Source organism: Phaethon aethereus (assembly GCF_964289735.1).
Source record: "Phaethon aethereus genome assembly, chromosome: 3".
NCBI classification, from domain to species: domain Eukaryota; kingdom Metazoa; phylum Chordata; class Aves; order Phaethontiformes; family Phaethontidae; genus Phaethon; species Phaethon aethereus.
In genome coordinates this window covers 84490728-84504924 of record NC_138576.1, presented here as the reverse complement: position 1 = coordinate 84504924, position 14197 = coordinate 84490728, and the positions used below count along the sequence as shown (strand labels likewise).

At 39.9% G+C, this 14197-nt stretch overlaps 1 protein-coding gene across 1 annotated transcript in view; it reads left to right on the top strand.

Annotated features, from left to right (window-relative positions):
• Positions 1 to 14197, top strand: part of PCNX2 (pecanex 2) — a 157438-nt gene that overhangs the window by 3695 nt on the left and 139546 nt on the right. Inside the window, exons 2-5 of the mRNA XM_081998404.1 lie at positions 3197 to 3402; positions 6235 to 6352; positions 8601 to 8637; positions 9512 to 10804. Coding sequence (XP_081854530.1) covers positions 3197 to 3402; positions 6235 to 6352; positions 8601 to 8637; positions 9512 to 10804 — 1654 coding nt within the window. The remainder of the gene's footprint in view (positions 1 to 3196; positions 3403 to 6234; positions 6353 to 8600; positions 8638 to 9511; positions 10805 to 14197) is intronic.

The following is a 14197-nucleotide window of genomic DNA, read 5'->3' as shown; positions in this document are numbered from 1 at the left end:
GAGAGTACATACCTTAGTCATCTCTGCCTTTGTGCTACCCAAATAACGTTAGTGGACATGTGAAGAAGAATTTGGCCATTTTTCTGGGGGCAGAAGCTAGGGTGGGCAGAAGCCCCAAGCAAAGGCCCTCCCTGCATGGGCAAGTCAACTCTGTTGCATTTGCAGTAGTAAGTCAGGCTGTGTTTGGAGCACGCCAGCTTGCATTTCTGCCTGTGACCCGACGCTGTTCTGGTACAGGTTATAACGACAGAAGATACTGGAAAACAAAAAGTACATTACGGTAGAGTTTTTAATTGGACAAGAGCAAAGAAAGCTAGAGCTGCAGCTTCCACAGAGGGATGTCATGAAGCTTGCTTTCTAATGAATTTGTATTTGTGGATATGTGTGGGTTTTTTTTTTTTTCCTAGCATTTAATAAGATGTCAGCTCAATTGAAGCTTTTCCTGTCACTGAGGCAGAATTCAAAAGGCCAGAGAGCTGTGTGGGTTCCTTTTGTTAACGCAGGAGTTGTGCTGCTGTGACCTTGTCCCAGTGGGGTGTATTCTCTCAAAGTTAGTTGAAAGTAGCCAAAGAATTAAAAAGTTATTCAGCAGAGGGGATGGAGAGAGATGATGAATACACAGACACATGGTGTGATTATAAAACCTCGTTTCCATCAGAAACCAGGCTAATTATAACTATAGTGCACCAAAAGTGAATCTAACATATAATTCCTCAGTGGTCTATAACGTAATTCCTCCTTGGCTCAAGCAGATTTGGTAGCTTTCACCTATCTGTACCTGGGAACACCAACTGCAGTCATATGACACTTGTACCCTTATGCAAGAGGCCTGATTCAGAAAATTGAGGGATTTCCATTCTCAGCTTTGACTTTCTCCTAATTCCTCATGTGAGCAGGGAGCAAGCTGCTGGCTTGTACTACTTAGCTTGCCCCAAGATTCAGAATATTAAGAATGCACTGGCCGCCTTATGTGTAGGCAGGCTTGGGACTGGGAGCATGCATGACACGTATGCCGGGGGGAAGTGCTGTATATCTTGTGCAGATGGGCAGGGAGATAACAGGCAGGCTCAGGATGCACCTCTGGTAGGTCTGGTCACAAGGCAAGGATGAGGACATGCAGCACTCGGCATTTGGTAAAACTGTCCCTCTTTTCCGCTTAGAAATCTAAGAGCTTCCTTTGATTCTCTCTTGTAGCGTGCTCTGTGCACCCACAGACTGTATTACTGGAAGTCTATTTTTGTTGTGTCTTTTTGACATTATTGTGTGATATTTATTTAATATTAAATATTTATTAATGCTAGCTTAATATTAAATACAATATGATTTATTAAATAATATTGAGTTTAATATTAAATATTAATATTTATTAAGGTTTATGAACATCACTACCACTTTTCTAGTGGGTCATTCTGAGCTGTTACTTAATGAGTGGTCGGCCTGTGCTTTTTAGTATATAAGAGATTCCTTGGAAAGTGAACAAATCTCTTTTTAAACAAATCATTACAGATACTTGGCTATCATTCTTTGTGAAACCAAGCAATTTTTAACTTGTGTTTTGCAAATACATTAGTCATAAAACACAAATTCTTCAACCTCATCCACCAAACCTTATACCCTGAGAGCATGGCCTCGCAAACTGATCCTCTTTCTGGCCCGCATTCACTAAATAACTGAAGGGTATGCTTAGTTTTGGCATATGCATAGTACCGCAAAGTACTCTTAACAGACTAAGCCTCAACTTGTAGAGAGTAATGTCTTTCTCATTTAGGAATCATCATTAGCACCTACATGCTAAACAACTTCTCCACTTCTGTGCAATAGATTCTTTCTATATGAATCGGAATAGTCATAAAAAAGGAGTTGCCTGAAAATTTTCAGATGTACATCTTGAAGGTATGAAGTCTCACGAAGCCAAAAGCAGCAGCAGAATAGTAACCTGCTTGCTCGTAATAACACAGAAATGACTCAACAGACTCATTTCAACATCAAGATAAATGCAGTGACTTGTTTTAGAGAGTAACTGTGGCATGTTCCCTGCTCTTCTTCACCTGTGTGGTCAGTGTGGTTTGTTTATGAATCTGAAAAGATTTCTAATCCAATTTCTACATCCAAATGCTCCTTGACCTGCAAAGCTTACTGAAAATGATAGATTTAGGGTCCAAAGTAAAGACGGTTCTTAAATATGAACTTCGTTAGGCTTTTAACAAGTCCTGAGCATTGGAAATCTTCCTTTTTCTTCACCCACCACAAATTGTGCAGGAATATAGTAATGCTCTGTTTAAAAAAAACCAAAAACCTGAGAAAAAATTAAGCTTATTGTGAGACTGCAACTGTGTGGCAACAATACATATCATGATCAAGTCTTTGGCTCTTCTATTATAGTGGGAAGTGTACATTGCTATGATTTGCCCTTTACTGTAAGGAAATATTTACATATGGAAATGTTGTTAGTATGTCATGGCTGTGAAAGAACTTTACAGACTATAGTTGAACTGTAATTAATTTTAATGAGTAAGAAATACGGTGCTCATCACAGATCAGCAAACACAGATCACAGGCAGCTGCAAATTAAGTATTATGAACTTTAGAAAAAGAATTCAAAGAGGCTGCCTCTCCAAATGCATTTTATTAATTTGTTTTGACTGGTCCTGATTAATTATTTAGAAGTCTTCAGTAGTAAAGATACTTGGGAACATGTTGTGAAGTGTTAGAAAAAGGAGATCAAGCTGTTTTATTGTCAAATCATAACTGAGAAGCAGGGTAAGATAACAATTTTTCAAAAGGGGTTTCCTGTTTGTAGATAACTTCATTTTGTGTCTATTTTTATCAGTTCCTAGTTTAGGAAAGGCTGCAGCTGCATTATCCTGGGGATGCAGTATTTTAAGAAGTTTTGCAATGTTTGTCAATTGTGAGATTTTACTGATTTTGTTAAGGGATAAATAATATCCACAGCTAATCAAAAGAAGAATAAATCTTGTAAAATGGTTTGAAATTTTAAAAAATCCTTAGACCTTCCTGGTGGTCAGAACTCAAGTATGCTGTATGAGGATGCACTACTTGTGGTTGCAAACCTCAGTAGAGGTACAAATAACAGACAATAGGGAATAAAGAGTTGTGAAAAGTACTTAAAAAAATTTTTATAGCATCTTCTTAGAATAAAATGTTATGTTTGTGTCTTTATTATTTCTTTCTGTAGGCTTTTCCAGCAAATGCAGTTACGGTTTTTGTGTACTGCAGCTTGGTGACAGTGTTCTTCACGGTAATAAAGGTGATCAGTTACCGTCTACACCTTATGTTCGATAAAGGCAAAGTAATTCAACAAAAGATCTCAAGAAAAAATGGAAGGCAATGTAAAGATACAGAAGTCCCAAAAGGAAACACAGTTCAGCCCTTAAATTGTAGGTAAGGTTTTCATTGCACGTTGCTGGTACATTCTGTAAAACAGATGAGTTTGCATCATGGTCCTGCATAGCAGAAACACCTGTTGACTGTAAGAAAACTCCTTACAGATACCTCAGGAACAGCACTTTTAAAAACCTGCTTAGTGCTTTTATTTTCAGTGACTGCAGCATGCTTGTGGTAAAGCAGGCAGAGCTGTGCCTGATTCAGAGGGTGGGGCAGTAGCTGGGCACCATGAAGGCAGAAAGCAGCACTAAGAAGAGAGCTTTCTGTGAGGTGCTATAAGATCTTGGAGAAGACCTGGGAGAAGTTTTCTGAGGAAACCTTAAATGCTTTGAGGAGGAGTAGAAAGGCTTCTTCTGGTGTTATCCCTCCCTCACCCCCAAACCTCTCTAGGTTAGAAGGGCACTGTCTTCAGCAGAAAGGCATCTGTGTTCCTTATGGGAAAGTGGTGAAAGTCCCAGCCGTGCTTACTTGCTGGGAAGAGGAAAGGAAGTGCCACACACCTGTTGGCAAAGAAAATTCTTTAGTATCACGGCTTTGAAAGCCTAAGCTCATATTGCCTTTGCATGCTTATAGTAACTTCCCTCTCAGATCAAACCTCGAGGTGTAAGTTGTGACTGCCTATGATTCTTCTATGCTCCTGTTCATGAGGAAGACTAGAGCTGCTTTTATTTCTACAGGGTATTTGGTAGGTATTCGCAGCCTCCCTACTGAGGAACCAAGTATTATGTCTTTGCTGCAAACAATCAAAGTCAATAAGGCAGCTTCCAGGTTGATACGGCATTGAAGGTAAAAATGCTGTTGGGTTAAAGACTAGTACTAACGTTTTACAGATCTATGTATGTGTAGAATATTCCACTGTAAACTTTTTGGAATAAATTGAGACCTCTCGTGCTCGTTTTTCAAGTTTTGAGTCATACGAACTAATGAAGCTGGCAAGCAGCTTCCAGTGCTCCCAATTGTTATGGAGATCTGAAAAATGCTAAACCAAGGTACATACAATAGTGATGGCAGCATAGAAATGTCCAAGCAAAGCTTAAACCGAATAGGTTCATCATGACTACAAGTAAAGCTTCAATAGAGAGCTCTGTATAGAAGAACTTACCTTGGGTATGTTTTGGTGCATTTGCAGTCACTACTGCAAGCTAAGTAGTATCAAGATTGTGTACCTCTATACTATGGCTCTTCTGTGGCTTTACACATGCATGCCTGTGCTACACTCCTGGCAGTGACATTGCTGGGAGAGTCAAGTCTGCCTGCATCAAGACTCTTCTGAGAAATGCCTTGTATGTGTGTCACTAACCATACAAAGGTTTTTATTTTGGGTTGGATGATGCCTTTCAGGCTCTATTCCTCCTTCAGGCTCTATTCCTCCTTAGTTCTTGCCAGCCCACAAAGCTATTTCCTATTTTCAGATGTCTGATACAGTAATTTAAGAGGCTTATCAGTTGTTCTAGGCTGGCTCAAATTTAAACAGAACCTCAGTGTTTTCAGTTCACTGGCTAATGAAATGAATGCAAACTTGCATTATTCTGCCTTTGCTTTGGCCAAGAAGTAGAGATAGAATAACTTACTGTTAAATCACATAACTGTTCCTCCTAAGAGTTCCTAGGCACTACAGTCCATTATTTAGTACTTGACTGGAAAATAAACAACTTCGTATTTTGACTAGGTGGATGACAGAAGCTTTTAAACAGGCCCTGGTAGTAGGCAGGTTGTTTGAGCAAGCTTTTGAAGCCAGCTAACCACAAAAAAAATTGTGGAAAGGTGACTGAGACCCATAGGTAAATAATTTTGTAGCTTATATACAGCTGTTTGATTTTAAAAATAAATTTTTGAGAAAGAAAACAATCTTACAAACAAAAAAAAAAACCCCAAACCCACACTTTTTGACATTTCACTATAATGCTGATTTTTTTCAACTGAATTTTTGTTGTATTGTACCTGAGAGAGTGTGTTGGTTCTCATTAGTAAACCGTGTCCAAAAATACTTATATCCATGAAAAAGCTAGTAGAAAATATGTGTAAAAAGAGTTAGTGGATAGCTGAATGCATCCACATAGGAAGTACTCAACGAGTTGCCTGTAATGTACAAAATTTAGTAATGGATATATGTTTGCCCTAGCTAAAACCAGAGGAACAACTTTATTTTGTGGTCTAATTATTATAGCAGTACACATTATGTATTGTGTTTCAAATAGTTGTTTGAAAAAAACCAGAAAACAGGGTTTCTATTCTAGTCCCTAATATTCTGGTATTTGTCCAGTCTCCAGCCACATTTCTTCTTGGTATCTTGTCCAAGTCTCCCATTTCCAAACATAGGAGGTTTTAAAATAAACAGACAGTTAGATAAACAACATGTACACAAAGGTATAGTTGAAGGATGCAAAAACGCAAAAATTGTGGAAGGTGTAGTGTTTGATTGTTGTACATCTAATGAGAAGACCCAAATAGCATTTTGTGCTAATAAATCCATGTGCATGTCAGGCAGGCTAACTGAGATTGTATACACATAAGGAGTTTGAAGAGATGTCATTGTGTTTCTCATAGCAGTGTCCTACTTCGTAAGACACCAGAATAATTTTATATTGGGGGATTTTTATTTATTTATTTTTAAGAAGTCCTCTTGGAGAAGGAAGAGGGACAAAAAGGGCTTACAGTATTTTTCAACCTTGTGCTTTCAGAATTGGAGGGGAAAAATGTGCTGTTACTTCATTGTGCTCTGCTACTCCTTCCTATTCTGTTACTATTCCTCAGCTTCTTCCCAAAGCTCACTGTGATTCTCTGTAGCAAGAAGCATTGCTTTATTTTTTTTATTTGCTTCCTTTTCAGCAATAACACTGGGGATAATGGTGTCATCGGTGAGACCAACCAAAATGACTCTACCCCAACAATTCACGACAGTTCAAGGGTGCAGTCTCTGCACTCGCAGAACTCACCTGAAGCAATGGTTAGTATGCTGTTTTCTGTATAGTGTATTAACTTTGTGTGGTCCACAGTTTACCATACGGAGTTTTATATTGCCAGGTACTGATCACTTGAAGTGTAGGTCTGCCATGAGGAGGAAGGTTTGTTCTATGGATCTACTTGGTATACCACTGCTGTCAGCCTTGTCCCAAAGGTTTGTGTTTGCAAAGCTGGAACTGGTACAGATAATTCTTCACGTCTTGGGAGGGGTCTAGACTGCTCTATAAATACCAAATGGCCTTTGTAAATCTTGTCAAGAGCAACTAATTTTTGTGGCTGCTTTGAAAGAAGGGAGAGGCTAATGCAATCGGAGCAGCCTCTCATTGCCTTAGAAGTGATCTGCTCCTGTATCATTAATAATTTGGTTTTGTGTAACTAGACTTATGCTTATAAAATGAACCCAACACATTTCTTGAGTATGTAAACAAAGCATAAAAAACATTATTTAGATCTAGGAGATGCTGACATGAGGTTAAAAATACATATATGTGCATTCCATGCTGTTGGCCATGCTTGCTAAGTCAATAGTGTATGAAGTGATGAAGATGATGTGTGTAGATGTTATTAGTAAAGAAAAACTAGGAAACACTCATCAGAAGGTTGAAGAGTTAAGTATTCAAAAATTAAGAAACAGAATGAATGCTGTCTGTGTAATCTTAAGCTATTCCCCGTATACACTGTGATAAAACCTTTAATTATGTGACCCCATGCTATTTTTTCTACAGGACTCCTGTCTCAGTGCAGAGGATGGTTAGTGATCTCTGAATAAGTAGCTATTTGATACTTCATTCTGTCTTCATATCCCCTCCCCCTCCTACCCTGTGTCCCTGCAAACAATTCAAATCCTGGTCTGAATCAGAATCATTTTTTCGTTTCCTGGAGTGTTTTTATGTTTTTGTAGTATCTGTATGATTCATAGACATTAATAGTTTTCTTTTATGAGATAAAATATTTTTCACATTGTTTCTGTTCTATTCCCTAATATTCTGGTATTTGTCTGGTCTCCAACCACATTTCTTCTTGGTATCTTGTCCAAGTCTTCCATTTCCAAACATGTAGGTTTGGTCAGGTCAGACCTAATCTGCTCTTGCTGCCAGGATACCACCATGAAATTTTAGGAGATAATGGTTTTGGTGCCAGTCAGCCAGAAGATACCCACATTAATTTTTCCCAATAGCTTTTTTCCAGTTATGCATTTAGGCTGTTGAATTTAGACTCCCAAAGTCTAATACTCCTCTGGAGTATTGTGTTTAGTTTTGCGCTCCACAGTGAGTTCCCACAGACATTGACCTGCTGATGAGAATTCAGAGGCCACCACAGTGATTGAGGAATGAGGTACATAATGTATGAGGACAGGCAGATGGAATGTTTTAGCTTTACAAAGGCTAAAAGCTTTTGTAAGACTAGAAGAAGAACTTACTGCTGTCTTCAGCTTCCTAATGGAAAGATATAGAGAAGACTGAGCGCACTCCTCTCGGAGGCCCAGTGACAGAATAAGAGACAGTGGCTGATCAATTAGATTTAAAGATGGTTGTGTGCTGTTTTTTTTGTTTGGGGTTTTTTTGTCCCCCCACCACCTTACCAAGAGGGTGGTCAAATACTGGATGAGGTTGTCCAAAGAGGTGGTGAAATCTTCATCTTGGAGATATTCAAAGCTCTGCTGGAGATGGCCCTGAGCAACCTGCTCTAACTATACCTGCTTTGAGTGTGTGTGTACGGTGGAGGGTATTTGGACTAAATAACCTCCAAAACTTCCTTGCAATCTAAATGATTCTATGATAATTTAATAGCTCTGTTCTCTAGTTTTCCATTGAGAAAATTGTTACCAAGTACTGGAGACCAAACTTCATTTTAGCGCTTTGGAAACACATAGCTGAAAAAGTAGAACAGATGAATGCGTTCTATCCTTAATATTTAAAAAAAAAACCAAACCCACAAGCTAATTTGGGTTAGATACTGTAAAATGTTTTTTAAAGAAATCTTAGGTTTTTTTCCTCTCCAAACATCACACAAAATTGGAACAATGCAATTTGGAGCATGTTCTATAACCATCTCCCTTACCCACCCCTTGCATTTTGTGCAAGGTACATGTCCAAATTTCAGTGATGTTAAGCAACTTACTAATGCAGTAATTAACCTTTGATTAGATAGCTATTGCATTGATAGATGATTTTTCCAACAGAATTTAATAAATGCCCATGCTAATTTTGTGTGTTTCTTTTTATTTTTAGGATCTGCCAACACGAGAAACTATTGAAGATCTCAGAGGTATCTTAAAGGCTTTATAAAGACCTTTAAGCCTTTATTTAATCATTGCTTGCCACAATAAAAAAAAAAGGCACGAAGGACCTCGTGACAGGTTCTGTTATGCCTCATGTTAGGAGCTGAATGGGAAAGCTTGAGAGAACAAAAATCTCAAGGAAATTCTAACAGACTAAGCTTTCTTAGCTGTCAGCCAGGATGTTTGGGATGCAGCCTTTTGGTGAACATGCAAATAGCCCCCCCTGTTTTGACACTGGGGGATGAAAGAGCTTTTCCCCTGCATTCCTGGGAAGCTCTGTGCCTCTGGAAATCATTGAGCCAGGAAGCCAATGCTCAGATTGCATCTTAAAGCTCTTAAACACCTTCTGACTGTAGAGTCCTGTTGTGATTGTTGACCTTTAGCTCTGTAGTGTATACTCCATATATCACACCTTGCTTTGCCTACAGTTCCAGTGCTTGTCTCAGCATATTTTAGTTTATCTCTTTCTTGTTAAGGTTGATCACAGTATCCTATGGGACCATTTAGGAATTGCACAAAGTAATGTAACAAACTTCTGCTGCACTGGCTTTTTCTTTTTTTCATCTCTCCCTAAGTGGGGATAATTCTGTGAAACATTTTAGTTTTGATATTAGCTTGAGCTATTTTGATTATTTAAGTAGACATGCTGCTATACCTGTCCTGACCTGGAAGGATTCCAGCTTGCTTTTATAGTATTTCACATGTAGCTAACAAAAAAGATCCTTTCTTAGGAACTGTTTTAATCAGCTATATTGCCTGTTCTTCCTTTGCTCTGCTCTGGACCAGATTGTGCTACCTAGAGATCATACTTAATAATGTACATTGTTCATTGAGCCCTAACTCCCATATGTCTTTCATTAGGTGTTACAGTATTAGAAGACCAGACTGCACCACCAGTTTCATCTACCTCACCCTGTATCAAAGCAGATATATTGCCTGTTTCTACAGCCTCTGCTTCAGGTGCCACCACATCAGCAATAGTGACAAAACCAGCTGCTATGGAAATGCTTTGCGATAAAGGAGTAAATGAAAAAGGAGGGAACGGGCAGCCATATGGACAGCATGAATCCCAAGATATTCATGTGGACAGAGATGTAGCTAAAAACTTCTCCAATATTTCTTCATCACAAGGTGATATTTTAAGGACTGGTGTTTCTTCAGGGCCATGGGACAGTGAAAATTCAGTTATTTCAGACCATTTGAGTAATCCTAAGAGCTATAAAAGAGAGAAATTGCCAGATGGATCAGCACAGACAGGCTTTACCAGTAACTGCCCACAGTGCAATGCCATTGCAACTAAAGATCCCGAGCACGTGGAAAGTTCTTGCAATGTCAGTAATACCCACGAGGACCTTGATTGCTCAGTCAGTGAGACTGCTGTTGCAGTTGTGGACAACTCTCTTCCTGGAGACCAGCTATGTGAGCCCATTAAAATTGTCATCACAATGAGTACTACACCAAACACCACCCTCAGTGACCTAGCAGGCTCCGTCCACCTAAAGGCTCTGGGAACTGAAAGAACGAGCTCGACCCTTGAGTCTGGTATCATTACAGCAGGTTGGCCAAGTCAGCAAACTAATGAACAGCTTAGAATCCCCATTATCACTTTTGACCTGTCTGATGACAGTAAAGGTAAGGCTTGCCCAGAAGTTAGTGAAAGCGAAAGAACTCCAGAAATTTTAAAGGCAGAACTGTCATCCAACCAATGCTCTGGCTATGAATCGGGTGATGCAGTAAAAGAACACAGCAACCCAGAAAATACTCCTTTAGAAACTAACACTTGTTCAGATCCAAATCTGAAGGAGAATGCTTCTGAAAGTGTCCAGACCATGGATTTAACTCCTAAGGAAGACCTGCAGAGCCTAGACCCGCAGTCTTGTAGAACTGCTCACGAAAAGAGGCACATGCGGGTGCTGAGTGTAGACAGTGGGACAGACGTGCTTTTAAGTAAGAATTTCATGGAGGTATCTGACAAAGAAAAGACCTTACCAACTTCTAAATCAGATCTAGAAGCTAAAGAAGGACAGGTGCCCAATGAATCTAACTTTCTAGAGTTTGTCTCCCTCCTGGAATCCATTAATACCTCAAAGATGAAGACATCTAATCAAGCCACTGTCAAAATGGAGATGACAAAGGAAAATGGGCTTGTTGGAGGTATGGTGCATGGTTTACAACTCTCTTGGAAAAAAGTAGTTGTGAGTAGTTACATTATTTATAGCAGCTTAGCCTGAGATCTGCAGTAGGGCAAATTTTGAGAACTGGTTTTGCTAATAGGGCCAGGGAAGGGCTGGGCTTGGTGGGACAAGGTGGTTTAGTGAAAGTGTGATAGCGTCAGCTGCAGTTCTTCGAATCTTTTTATTTTCTTAAAGGTTTTCCAAAGGAAACGCTCATGCAAACTTCAGTAGGTGTCTTGGTATGCATCTAGTATTCTGTACCAGAATGGCATGCATGTGGCAGGTCTGGATTGTTGGGATGCCAAAAATATTTTATAAGAATTTGTGTATCTGTAGCATTACACCTGCCCTTGCCCATCTTACCAGGTGCCCATTGAAGAGTTGTCCATGTGTGCCTCTAATTATGTAGAAAGCTGGAATTGTCACTGATAATGGTTCAACTTTTAGCTAACCCATGTGTGTGCACACACACATATTCCTGAATTTCCTGCAGAGTTGTGGGTTGGTTTATAATTAAAAAAAAAAGAAAAAATCAGGTATTTGTTCTCAATAGGTAAGAGTTTTGATTTTCAGTTGCTTAAAACTAAAATATTTGGGTTGTAAGAGGAAAGTTTGGTGGTTGTTTTCAATGAAAGCCCCCAGTATTTTAATGAAACATGATATCTTCCCATGCAAGTTCCCATTTAATCAAAAGGGCTTTTATTTAAAACAAAAAATATTTCGATCAGCTAATTTTAAAACCTATATGCAGTCCAAGTTGTAGGTCTTGTATAGAAATATCTGGTTTCAATCAGCATTCTCATTGCTGTCACCTGACTGTGACCCCTTTCTATTAGGAAGGAATTTGCATAGTGTCGTTGTCAGCTCTGTAGGCAAAACTAGCAGGGCTGTTTGTGAGGGAGTGAGATACGGTGCAGTGAAGGCAGGTGCAATCTCAGGGTACTTGCCAAATGATCGGTGCAATTGGTTTAGAAGATCTGGGCCAAACTGAAATAAGACAGCCTGTATCTTTCCCTTCTCTAAAACGTTTCATTTACCTTTGGTCCTAAGACAGCCTAAGAGGATGCAGTCTCAATACCTATTTTGCATGGAAGGTGAGAAACAGCAGAACAGCTTGGTGCTCCTGTTTTACAATGGTATCCCTGTCCATAGACAGGCTCTAGGGAGTCTCTGCTGCCCTGGCTTGTTCCTGCAAGAACCTTCCATTACATGAAAAATGCACAGCTGACTTCAGAGTTCGTCAGCTTTTTTAAAAACAAATGTGAAATTCATATTTTTATCTTGTTTTAAAAAAAAAGTAGGTTTATTTTCTTGATGTGTCATCTACCAGTAGATTCTGTTCACCTTTATCTCTGCCTTTCCTACCTTTCCTTCCTCCTATCTGTCCTATCAATTACGTTAGGCCCATATCTCATCGCACCTTTCACTTGTGTCCTTTTTTCCTTCCACTTAATATTTCTAATTCTGTGCCTTCTCTTCCCCTGTTCATCCCTTCTCCATTTAGCCACTGTATATCCTGCCTGCACGACCTCATTATTCACGTTCTTCTTCATACAGCTTCTCTCTCATCTTTCCCTCTGTTCCTCCTAGCAGTTCACGTTGTTTCTTTTTTATACTTTTCCACTCTCTTGAGCTCACCTAAAGCCGTTGCCTCCCCATGGCTTGCACTCACTTCTCCTGTACTTATCTTCCTCTCCATTCCCTAGTCAAATTTTGCTTTTCCTAGGATTGGTGCCTCTCTTCTGGTCTATCTTACCCATCTCTCCCGCCTTCTCAGACTATTCTGCAGAGCAGTTTCTGTCTTGCTGTATCAAGTTTATCAGCCTGCCCAGCTGGCTCCAGTCCATACTCTCTGGTTTCCTAAGACGTGTGCTGAGCAAGCCCTGCTTTTCACCAGAGCCGGCTCAGCTGAGCCCAGGCTGCCCTGCCAGGTCCCTGGGGTACAGGGTGTTGGGTGCAGGGTCACCTCCCTGTGCAGCAGGACACAACAAAACGAGGGTCGCAGCAAATGGATTGCCATCTTTGCTACTCCTGAACTGTAAAAAGGAGTATTTATGTAATAATTTGACTTCTGTGTGATGTGACTTAGCTGGAAAAGAGAAATGAAAAAAATTTCAGAGGTAAATTTAAATTAAAAAAAAAGTGCAGCTAATTTAGAAAGGGCTTTCAGATGAGTACCCTCAGATAATAGGGATGGGGAAGATTTCTGCATAAAAGAAAACAATGGGTGATCATAATAAATCAGACTCATAGATTCTACAGTGACCAAAAAAAAAAACCCCAAACCCAAAACTTCATTAATGTGCTTTAGATCTGGCAAACAAGATTCTTCTATTGGAATCCAAGCTCCTAAGGAAACAGAAGGGTCCTGCTTTTCCCTCAAACCAAGCTGTTATTTAAAGCAACCTGAACTGAATTTCCTACATTCCTCTTTTCTTAAGTCTGTATGTTTGTGAGATGGCATAGCTGAGCTGCACATACGTATAATTAAGTGGCCCGGCTCGTTTCCGGCGTAGGCCCAGCAAGTGCCACCCTGGGAAAGGAGTGGGGCCGGGAAGAGGGGTGCCCTGCAGGAGTGGGGATGGCGGCTGCTCCTCCTGTCGCTGCGAGGTGTCTCCTGCTTCTCGGACTGGCGCTGTGGGAAGAAGGAGATTCAATCTGAACTCTCCAAGCTAGGGAGAGGTAGTTCAAAGGCAGTTATTTTTAAGAGCAAGTAAGCTTTGTTTTCTAGCCTAGTCAGAATGTGCTGTTTGCTAAAATAAATTACTGTCATTACTGGCAGCTTCCTCACAGTAAGACTAGATTTTAGGAATGAGAAAGCCTCTAATTTGTTTACAGCCTTACAATTACAAATATGCTTTAACAAAATAGCATCTTAGAACAAATCTGAATAAACATTATTCCCACATTAAAGCGGTTGTTTAAAAAAAAAGATGTATGTGGGGAATACAGAGCAAGTGAAACAGTGCACCAGTTTTGAGGGAGGAGGTTGGCTGTGTTTGGGTTTTGTTCTTTTAACCTTGCAAACCGCCTAATTGGCAAAAGCTAATAATAGATGCCTAGTCCAAATGAGCATGAAATGCACCACACAAAGGTGTTTATTAGGCAATGTGAGAAACTTGGCAAATTCTTGGAAAGCTGGGTGTTCGAAGCTGTGTGTAAGAAAGCTGACATTTTGCATAATTTGGAGAAGGGGGTGGGAAATGTGCTCATCAGAACAGTCTTGCAAGTGAGTGAACGTCATGGATGGGTCTTTATTATGGGTGCGCCGTCCATGCACTTGTGAATTGTGTGGAAACGGAAGACGTCGAGTCTTGACTACATAAGCCTTTGCCAGTAGATAGCTCAGTAAAATGCAATACAAGAAAGTTAA